The 11,852-nt window shown below is 42.3% G+C and overlaps 1 protein-coding gene across 1 annotated transcript; it reads right to left on the bottom strand.

Annotated features, from left to right (window-relative positions):
- Positions 1–7,169: 7,169 nt before the first annotated feature.
- Positions 7,170–8,342, bottom strand: LOC140008713 (uncharacterized). The gene has a single exon (XM_072053566.1). It carries the CDS (start codon positions 8,340–8,342, stop codon positions 7,170–7,172), a length of 1,173 nt encoding a protein of 390 aa, XP_071909667.1.
- Between the last annotated feature and the right edge of the window lie 3,510 nt (positions 8,343–11,852).

The following is an 11,852-nucleotide window of genomic DNA, read 5'->3' as shown; positions in this document are numbered from 1 at the left end:
CTTCTTTGTTTTTCTCGGCTTTATTTTTTGCTGAAGCCTGTCTCGGCCTCCTCTCTTTGTTTCTGCTATCCTTTTTTCCATTTTTTTCTCCCCCCCTTTGCCGGCTGCCTTTCCTTTTCTATTTATATGGGCACCACAACCCTAAACATCTTTCCTCAAATTGCAGCTGAAGGGCTGCCTGGTCCTCTGTTTGCAAGCTGCGGCAATACGCAGCTTGCATGCCGCATTTCCGTTTTTTTTTTTTGAGATTAATTAAAACAATATTGATAATAATAAAAATAAATAACAAAATAATTTAATTAACCTTGGATAAAACAAATAAACTAGAAACAACAAAGTATAAAATCCAATTCTTTTTTTTTTCCCATTTTCATCGTTTTTTGCTCTTTTCTTTTTTTCTAAATGAACCAAACAAAAATAAAAGATAAATTAAGTAGAAATGACTAAAATAGATAAATAAAACCAAATAAAACAAAATTGCTATTTTTTCCTTTTCCTTTTTCCTTTTTTTCATGATTTTCCTTTTTTTCTTTTCTTTTTTTCTTTTTCTTTTTTTTTCAAGAAATCCTATGCTAAAAACTTAAAAATAAAAATAAAACTATAAACTAAAAACTAAAAATCGAATAAAACTAACACGACAAATAAAAAATTAAAAATAAACAGTAAATGAAATTACACCAAAAATTTGGTGTCTACAGTTTCTGTTTTTCTGCTACGTTCTTAGCATATCTTTTTCATCGGTGCTGATTAGCTTGTATAAGACGTTCATCTTTAGAAATATATTTGCGCTTTCGGCCCATATCAGAAGATGACTCTTCATAGCAAAAGCCATACAGTTTATAATAGATGCGATAGCAAAATTTTCATATTAAAAAGCAGATAACAACTCTAACAAAGAGAATTCATGCAACGGGAAAAGAGATAAAAATATTATGGCAATAAAAAGTGTGAATGACAAAGATATGTAAATGAAACAGAAGCAAGGCCACATGATTTTTTTTTAAAAATCAACTACTTCTTTTATTGAAAACCAATAGAGTGTACATTGGGCGCCAGCAGGCGGACAGCTATCCAGAGGACTATTGTGACGGCCCCACCTCACCCTAGGGCGTACCAAAGAGTTCGGCGGGTCGCCTGCCCAGCTCTCGCCAGGACTCACTCACTCGTATCATGTATATACATCCATAGACAATAGATGCTCAAGTAAAAGATAAGAAACTTCTACACACTAGAAGTCTTCAAAGTGTTTACCATTCAAGTACAAACATCGAATATACGAGGGTTCTCATTCCTCATACAACCAGCCCGTGCCAAGCACTAGGGCGAGAACCATTGCAAGGACAAAGAACTAGATCAACTAGACTATACAGAACTCTCGTCCTTGCTCGCCTTCCCCTGCTAAGGAAAACAATTTACGTGGTATGAGCTAAAAAACCCAGTGAGGTTCTATATATATAAACAAGTAATTAAACAAGGAACATTAGTCATGTAATAACATTTAATCCAGAAAACATGTCCAATATAAAGCAATGATAATACATTCATTAATAGGATACAGGCTCACAAGGAGCTATTTGTTCGTTCGTTCGTTCCCTTGACATTTCCCCTTATTCCTCCAATGATTTGAGAATTTCCTTTTTGAGAAGTAAAACCCTCGTGCCTGCGTTCGTTCGTTCATCCCTTTCCGGACGTTGGCCGGACTCCACCCATCCGAACGTTGGCCGGACTCCACCCATCCGGACGTTAGCCGGACTACAAGGTAATACTCGAGTATACCAAATTCACCCAGGTCACCATATCGCCCGACCGAGTCCGCTTCTGGCTCGAGTCGATCGGTAACAAGGGCAAGGGCCCCGTTCAGCCAAAAAGGCTTACATTCATGCGCAACTAGTATTTCAACATTTAATCACCGAAAATTTCATATTTATTTAGGTCGAGTGCGATAAAGTACACACTCGCCTAGCAAAAGTTCATTTTAGAAATCATAGAAAACAATTAACATTTAATCAAATATTCACAAATAACCACATAGTCACAACAATCCACATAGTCATAGAAACAAAACGTATATAGAACACTCACCTATTTACGCACAACAACGTGCAAAATATCCTTCCGGATATTATCTTTAGTCACTGAGAAAACCTAAAATTAAATGAAAAGAATATTACCACTCATTTATCACAAACAATTAGGTGCAATCAAAGAAGCTCGACAAATGATGAGTAGAACGTATAAAAGACTTTAAAGTGGAACGAGGACATTTGGACCTGTGGGCAAAAATAACTAGGGTTTCCTAGACCATACGTAAAACCAAACTCAAAAGGGTTATAAAATTTTCTAATGGAAACACTTGAACTAAAGACAAGTCAAAATCCAACTAGATAGACTAAGAAATACCGTTTTCGGAATCGTTTATATGGTTGAAACTTATCTCATTTTCAAGTAGATATTATAGGCTAATTGTCTTAATGAAATTCATGAAAAAGAGAGGACAAAATACTCAAGAAAATCCTAAACCACTCCTCTTTATTTGGTAAGAGTAAGTAAACATTTGGAGTTTCCAATTGAAGAAGGATCATGTTTTTAAGATGGAAAAACGGTCATAGTATTATACAAGTTCAAATAGAACTTAGCTTTCGGGCGAAAATTTTGGCAGCATGCCCTTTGTGTTTACCTAATTTTTCAGCCATTTATGGCTTCATGATTTTTCTCAGCCAATCCCAAAGTCATGTGCACCACAAACTCATCATAATAGCCATTTCATAGGCTCAAGACAATATAAGAACAAAAATTAAAGTAATAACAAGTGCGGAAATGCAATTTGACAAAAGACAGTTTTGACGGGTTCATGCATAACGGTCACAACCGGAGTTACACTTATCGGATTGGGATGAAACTTATGCCGTTTCGAAGCTAAGACACAGGGCTACAATGTTGAAGAAGGCCACTCAGTCCAGTTTACCCTGTATCTAGGTCGAATTTATCAAAATGATCCCAGATTTTCTAGTTCAAGGTTTACTGTGGTAGTCTTGATTCATCCACTCTGATCTCAGCACACATAACTCCAAATCCAGTAATTTCAAAGCCATATGAAAACTATGACAAATGTATACAATTCTCATGAAGATGAATCAGTCAGATTTACAATGCAATCTAGTCAAATTCCCACTTTACAGATTCAAAATCCAATGAGTCGGTTAATTAACCGCACTGCATTCAAATGACCATATCCCAGTCTACCGAGGTCCGTTTAAGACGTTCTTGGTGGCGTTGAAAAGCTAATACAGGGTACTAAAACTTTCATGTTTTGACAATTGGCTAAATCTGAACGGATTATAGTGATCAAACACAACCAAAGAGACTGAACTGTCCACGCGGAATTCTGGAAAGTAACCTAGATCAGTGAGGGTATTTTCGTCTTTTCACAAGCTACGTTGCTCCGATTGAGTTGAAATTTTGTGGGAAACTATAAAATACTATTCTCTACAACTTTTATGTTTTGATCTAAGGCCAATTCGGCCTCTAACATGAAGAAACAAAACCGGACAGAAAGGGGAAAGAAATTTCCAGAAATCTGGAATTTTTGATTGTTAATGGAACCTTTCTTGATTTCTTGCTCCCATCATCACTACAACCACTTATCTAACCTTAGATACAACATAGATCATCCATATAGCAAGTATAGACAGCACATACCTCAAAACAAAGCTTGCAAGAGTACCACTTCATTTCCTCTTGAAAATTTTAGCTTCCCTAGCTTCCCAAGATCACAATTCACACTTTAATCGGTTTAGAATTTGTTTCTTGCACTTGGATGGTGCAAATCAAGAAGAAATTTTGTTTTCTCTTGCTCTCCCTTTCCTCTCTCTCCTAGCCCAGCTATGCAGCAGAAAATTGGGGAAGAATGATGCTTAATTGGTCTTATAAGAAGACAAGAAGATTAGAACAAATTGTGTCCACAAGTTTAGCCAACACTTGGCTTGATTTCCACCACAAAATTTTCTCTTTCCTTTCTTGCATTTTAGCCCTTTAATTTCGGCCAAGATGTCATCATGAGAGAGGAGATATTTTGCTCCATTAGTAATAAACTTGTATGGCAAGAAAGTGGTGGTCAAGTGGTGGTTCAATCGGTAGTGCACGGTACACGTCGGTGTGACGCATTTTCTCTTAAATCGCACGTACTAGGGTTTTTTTTCTTCCAATTCACTAATTTTGTATCATTGCTTCTAATCACATATTATTTCTCACTTAAAAGTCACTCTTAAGCACCAAATTTGATCCTTACTCGGTACCGGATAATTATACTGCGGTTACACGAAAAAAATCCGATTTCACCTTAAATTGAAAACGAATAGGAAAACCCTAATTTCCTCTGGTCATTGGCACTTTTCTAGGGTGATTGAACTATGGATAACATGAAATAATAATTTTCAAATAATTTTCAAATAAAAGGGAATTTTTGAGAAATATGTAAGGAATTTGCGAGTCCTCACAACTATCCCTAAGGCACTATTGAAAGATGGCGGACACAGAAGACCTCCCTAGCATCAAGAAGTACAGACGATCGGACCACACTCGGCAGTTGCTAATGCTATGTGCAAACGAAATCAGACCCCCAGCGCAAACTAGCCATCGTGTCGGCTGAGGAGTTAGCTTTCCTAAAGATGTACGCCACTGAAGAGTCCAGCAAGGCCAACAGATGGCGTATCCGAAGCAATGTGTTGCATAAAGGCCACTTCGACACCGTCTCTGATTGAATCAACTGGACCTGAACTTGAGAATCCACTTCCGCCAGGAGCCCCTGGACCTGCCGATCCTGGCAAAGCTAGAGCCCCTTTAATAAAGCCAAGCCCTCTGTAGTGAGGACCTCCGTGTCCCCAAACTCCTTATAAAATGTGAAGACAACCCGCCCACTGGAGTCTCTGAGGATGCCCCCCCAGTCGCCTTCCCTTGGGTTACACTGGCATCCGTGTTCAACTTGAAGAACATAGGAAGAGGGCGCTTCCAAGACACCGCTCTACCACACCGCCGGCGAATGGTTCGAGGCACTAGCTCCGCCCATGGGTCCTCAGTGTCTCCCCGAAAATGCGTGGCCGAGAGGACCCCCGCTGTACCAAATTGCCCAATCAATTGGTCCACCATCGTAATCACCGTGGGTCCATCGAATCACGTGCCCTCAAACCTAGCACTATTTCTGGCTTTCCACAGACTCCATAGGACACTCAGCGGGACCACCGTCCAAATGTGACTCATCTTCCCCCCCGTGCTAGAGGAAGACCAGGCCAGTAGTATAGATGAGACAGATGAAAATGTAGAGTCAATAATACCGAATCTCCTTCTAAAGTAGCTTTATACCTGGGCAGCAACCGGGCCTGTTATGAATAAGTGCCTCCACAACTCTTCCTGCTGCCCACAGCAGAGGCAACGGGAGGCGACCGGGATTCCAACTCGCTTAAGTGTCATCTCCAGAGGTAGTATATCCCTAACAAGCCGCCAAACAAAGAATGAAATTTTCAGAGGCACCACACCATTCCACACCACGCAATAGACTTCCGACGGCTCCCGGCGTCGGCATATCGAGGTCCAGGCCCCTTTCAGTGAAAACTCGCCTGTTGTCGACCCCAGCCAAACCATACGATCCTCTTGCTCCGGGTAGATGTGGATGTCGCATATCAATGAGATTACCCAACTAGGGACCCACTCTTTCAATCTATCCAATTTCCATCCGTCGCCGCCAAAGAACTCTGCCACCAACATATGGGGGGGTCGACCATCGCAACAACATCTGCCAGTGGGGAATCCAAGAGCCACCGATCGTGCCAGAAATCTATAAACCCTCTCCCAATGCACCATCGGACCTGATGCTCCGCTCTCTCTCGCACCTGTTCCAAGTGTCTCCAGGACCAAGGAGGCCTCGGTACCTGCACTCTAATGGGATGCCGCCCCCGTATGTACTTAGCATGCATGAATTGTGCCCAGACAGACTCCCGCTGCCTCAGCCTCCACCAAAGCTTACAGGCAAAGGTTGAGTACATATCCTCGAAAGACCTCAAACCTATTCCTCCCTCTTCCATCGAGTAACAAAGTTTCTCCCATGCCACCCAATAAATGCCCGAGGCCTCCCTCGATTTATCCCATAAGAAAGTATTACAGATCCTTCCCAACTTAGCAAATACCGTCTTCGGCGGCTGCAACACTTGTAGTACGTACATTAAAATCGAGCTAAGCACATGCCGCAGCAGTACCAATTTAGCCCCTATTGACAGAAGTCGTGTGCTCCAGTGGAGCAATCTGTCTCTCAATTTTGCAATGACCGAATCAAACAGTACGCAAGATATCCGTTCTCATGCCACGGGTGGCCCTAAATAGGTGAGAGGGAAGCTCTGCCTCTGAAAACCCAGTGTCGAGGCCACAAGCGCACATTGCTCCTCCGATGCCCACTTTGAGATAAGGAACGAACTCTTCCCGGCATTAATCCTCTGACCGAAGTACGATTGGTAACGCTAAAAGATATTCCCCAAGGCCTGTAGACTCTCGCGCGAACATCTAGAAAAAATCAGGATGTTATCTGCAAAGGCCAAGTATGAAACTCGGGATCCTGCCGACACAAAGTACCTATCCATCTCCTGGGCAAACAACCGCTGCAGTGCATGCCCCAAGAACTCTGCGACTAACAGGAATAGAACCGGCGATAACGGGTCACCTTGGTGCACCCCTATGGAGGATTTGAAGAACCCTGCTGGCGAGCCATTGATAAGGATCGAGAACCAGTTATTGGACAGAGTCCGAAAAATCAAATCTATTGCCCATTCGGAGAAGCCGAACTACCGCATCATAAAGATGAGAAAACCCTACTCCACCCTGTCGTATCCCTTCTCCATGTCTAACTTTAGCATGATATTTGGCGCCCTCACTCTCCTATCTATATCCAGTGCCAGTTCCTGGGCTAGGAGGATGTTATCAGTGATTCCCCTACCTGGAACAAACCCAGACTGCCAAGGTGATATTAGCTTGGGGAGCAGTAGGTTAAGTCGGTTGGCCAGGATTTTTGAGATAATCTTAGAGCTGACATTACAGAGGCTAATGGGTCGGAATTCTTTCCATTGGGACGCCCCCACCACCTTCAAGATCAGGACTATCATGGCACTCGTGAGGGGCCGCGGCTGCTAAGCTCCCTTGAAGAAATCATGGACGGCTAGCAGTAAATCAGGATGAATGATATCCCAACATCCCTGGTAGAACCCCGCTCCAAACCCGTCCGGGCCTGCGGCACTGTCCACTGGCAGTGCAAACACCATCTCCTTTAGCTTCTCCACTGTTGGCATCCTAAGAAATAGCTTATTCTCTTCCAGGCTCATCGTCGGTAGTGTACCATCTATCACTGGTGGGGATCTACCCTCTCGTTCCATAGAAAAAAACCGCGCAAAATACTGGGCTGCGGAGGCCTTGATCCCCTCCTCGTCCTCAACCGACTGCCCATTCTCCTCTTTCACCCGAGCAATGAAATTCATGGACCTTCGCTGTTTAACCACTGAGTGAAAAATTTTCGTGTTTGCATCACCCAATTGAATCCATTTAACCGTTGATTTTTGCTTCCAATATTCCCTCTCTAAGGTGAGAGCTCGGGCGTGACGGGCCCGAGCCTCTCCCAATGTTGCTCTCGAAGTTGGGTCCCGCATCAAATCATACTCCTGCTCCTTCTGCTGTAAGTCTTTTTCTGCCTCGCTCACATTCTGAAATAGATTCCCAAACACTTGCGCATTCCAGTTTCGAAGGGCCGCCTTGGCCTGTGACAACTTGACATAAAAGCCCACCATTCCTCTTCCAGACACTGGGGTCCTCCAAGCCTCCCTAACCACCTCTAAGAACTTAGGGTGCCTCCTCCACATGTTAAGGAATCTGAATGCCGAGCCACGCCCCATTGAACTCCCACACTTAATTAGTAATGGGGCATGGTCCGACCGTCCGCACATTAAGTGGGAGACTTTAATGGTCTGGAATAGTTTCCCCGAGGCCTCATTCGCTAAGGCCCTATCCAAGCGCTGCCACATAGAACCGTTTGTCCACGTGAAGGTCGAGCCATCAAAACTGACCTCCAATAGGCGACAGTTAAACACTATGTCATTGAACTCCTCCATGTTACGCAAGTTTGGGGGGGCTCCCCCTAGCCTCTCCTCTGCCTTGGAAATGACGTTAAAATCCCCCGCGACCATCCATGGCCCGTCAAGCCCCCTGGCAATCTCCTCCATTGCCCTCCACAGTTCTCTCCTCCCCACCCGTGTGCACTTTGCATATACTGCTGAGAAGTTAAGAGTGATCCCCACCCATGTCGCCTTCATATGGACCAGTTGGTCCCCCCGTTCCTCGAATTCGAGTGTTAAAGTCTTGCTTCAAAGAACTCAAATTTTGCCTTCCAAGAAAGCTTGGGCTCTGGAGAAATGCAGATGTCGGGAGATAATGTCGAGCTGTCCAACGTCCGTCAGTGGCTTCAGCAAAACCAACAGGCGAACAGAATGCTGAGAGTATAATTTATGGAGGAACCGTTGAGACGCAGCCCAGGAGATACCCCGTATGTTCCATACCATTATATTGATCGGCCTAATCATTTGGATGTGGAAGAAAAAGGAATTTGTGCACGAAACTACTGCAGCTTCTTGGCGTAGTTTGTGGGCTTCCAAGATTTCCTACCCAGATTGTTGAGAAGCTCAACATCCTTGGCATCGATGAACGCGCCCCGTGGGAGAATATTTCCAGCAACTCAGCACGACAGATTCGTTTTTCAGCCCACCATGAAAGCTTCGTAGGTTTCCAATTGACTCCATCGGGCCAACGCCGTGCTCCAATGATTTCCTCCTGCCTCCAGTCTTCTCGCGCTGCGCTGGGAAGAGCCTTCCCACCGATTGACTTCTACCGAGCTGAAACTTTGATGTCTGGTCCAGCTCCCCTTCTAGGTCCGCAAATGCCGCAAAAGCATTTGAGAGGCAGATTGCCCCTACTTGCTCATCATCCCCCATTGCCTCGGGGATTAGTTGCTGGATAGAGGGAGGCGCCGATGGAGAGCCTCCACCATCTATCATTTTCTTGGACGTTGTAGACACCAAATTTTTTTAATTTATTCTTATTTTTATTTTTAGTGATAATTATTATTTATTTTTATTTACTAATCTCATGATTTTTGTTTCAGGAATTTTTTATAGCATTTTAGATTATTATTATTTATTATTTTATTCTAGTTTTTATTTATTTTTCTATATTTATTGTTGCTCATTTAGTCATTTAATTTTTATTTTTTAAGACTTTCTAGTATTAAGGTTTATTGGAAAAAAAGAGGAAAAAAAAAGAAATGTTCACAAAATTATGTTTATTTTCTTTTGAATTCAATTTTGTAACGTTTTATTTATTTTGTTAAAATTATTTCAATATGTGTTAAAAAAAAAAAAAAGGAACAAGCTCACGAACCATGACAAGCATAGGATCCTAGCCCTTTCTTCATGTTATAAGTTAAGCAAAAAAATGCACGAAAAAATTACAGAAGTAAAAATGCAGCTTAGCCCATTTCATTTTCCGCCATTTTCCCATTGTTTTTCCTTTACCCCTGGATTACCTTGACTTCATCCTACCTAGCTCTCATCTGGGATGAAGAGTGATCGGATGGTCATAGAAAAGTGGGGAAATGAGATTTATCAAGGGCCGTGAAGATCAGGGTTTGGGGGATAAAGAGAGAGAGCTACGGCAGAGAGAGGGGGAGAGTTTTTGACGGCTGATAAAAGAAAGGTGGGCGGCTAAAGCAAGAGGGAGTGTGGGTGTGACGGAAGAAAGAAAAACCAGCAAAGGAAGGAAAATTAGAGGGAGAGTTGATCAGAAAACAGAAGGGATGATAGCCATAGAAAAGGATCCGGTAGACAGCTAAGAGAGAGCCTATTGACGACTGAAATAGGAAAAAGCAAAGGAAAAAGAAAAGAGCTAGGGGATCCTTGTGACGGCTGAGTGTCAGACAGGGAAAACAGATGAGCAAGAAAGGCTACTGGAAACTAAGACAAGAAAAGTAAAAAAAGAGGGAGCTTTGAGAGGGTTTCAGGGCTGAAGAAAGTAGCTACTGGATAGGTTAGGAAGGAAAATAAAAGACTTCGGGTAGAGGAACTAAGGAAAGTTACGGGCTTTGGAAAAACTAGAAAGCAAGAGGCAAAGGTTCCGGAGCTGAGCAAGAGAAAGGAGAAACCAAGCAAGAAACCTAGCTGACTCCACCACCATCACCTGTGGCTGTTCTCCGAGTGAAACCACTGCTCAACGGAATCAGAAAGCTCACGGTAAGATTTCTTCTTGCCTTTTTCCTGTAGATAATTTCTGTTTGATAAATTATGATGCCGTGAGAATTGTGGGTTTGTTTGGTATTTGATAAGTATGTGCTACTATTGGTTTGAGCTTGTGAATATGGCCGAGAATTGAAGGGTCGTTTCTTGCGTTGGTTCATGATATACTGCCCAAAGATGCTGCCTTTCTACATTAGATTTTCTTGGTCATGTGTTTGGGCAGTGATTCATGAGGGTTGTGTGGAGTCCAATGAGTGTCAAGTCTTCGTTTGCTTGCTGCAATTTTGTCCATTTCGACATGGGGTAGGTTGCTTGAGATATTTTTGGCTGTCAAAGTTTTCCATTCCAGATTTGCATGCTCGATGATCGTTGTTTGGGTGACTTGTAGTTTAGTTTAATTGTTTGGAATAAGTCTAGTGAAGCCCTGTGTATGCGAGAGGAGTTATGGCCAGTTTTGATTGTTCGTTTGATGCCCTTTTACTTGCATTTTCATTGCCAAAGCTGAGTTTATAACCTTCTTGATGGAAATCATGGTCATAAGTCATTGATTTCCTTTCATGCTCATTTTCTGATTCATATTTTTGTTTTTCTGAAATTTGGGTTGAAGTTTGGCAAATGGTCAGGTCGTTTTTACACTGAGGTGCCCCAAAAGCTCATAGGACGTTTCCCCTTTCCCTTGTTTCATATTCTCGTTTTTAGATACATTGAGTCATTCTCTAGTCACTGGTATGAGGAACCACAGGTTGCTGCAATAAGCTTGAAACAATCGACTTGATGCAGCAGCTTTTCTTTTCTTTTTGAATACTGAAGTTGGTAGTCTGTTTGATATCTTCGTTGTTATTTGCTGTTTATTTGTGATAACTTGAGCCATGTTTGTTTCAAGCTGTCCCTTGCGTGTTAATACCATATCTTCATGATGAGTTCAGGTTTTGGTTCAAGATTGGGTTGTTTTCTTGAATGTTGTAGCTTAACGTTTTCAAACAAAGTAATAAGGTTTTTTTGCTGCATTTTGGTTGTTGTTCTTGCTTTCTTGGACCTGGAACATTTTCGTTTGGGATAGTTAAGGGAAGATAACCATGCTTGAACATTGATTAATGGGTGAGTGAATATGTGTGTGAGTTTGGTGGATAAATGGAGAGTTTAATGCAATGTTTTCAGCCTTTAACGTACGCGAGTTGAAGTTGCGAAATTAACAGCAAAGGAAAAGCTGCTGCATTTTTTTTGTGTGTTGTTTTCTTCTCCGTGGCTGCTCTTTGAACCTTTACACTTGAGTTGCATGCTTAATCTGGTTTGAAGGGAAAGAAAGGGAAGGTTTTGGTGATGAGTTTGTATGTTTGGAGTCTGCAATACTTGAACTATGATCAAACACCTTGCTGGAAAATGAACAAATCCGGTTGCCGAATGCTTGCTGGAATTTTCTCCAGCATTTGTGTGATTTTCCTTCTATGTTTTGGTTTGTTGGGATGTTGAAATTGTGTGTCACGTTGCTTAGATCATGAAGCTGCGTTTTTCCCTTCTCATTATCCCAAGTCCTCCCAG

The sequence above is a fragment of the Coffea arabica genome, chromosome 6c (assembly GCF_036785885.1).
Source record: "Coffea arabica cultivar ET-39 chromosome 6c, Coffea Arabica ET-39 HiFi, whole genome shotgun sequence".
NCBI lineage: Eukaryota > Viridiplantae > Streptophyta > Magnoliopsida > Gentianales > Rubiaceae > Coffea > Coffea arabica.
Note: the sequence above shows the minus strand (reverse complement) of the source record. Positions and strands in the feature narration are given on the sequence as shown.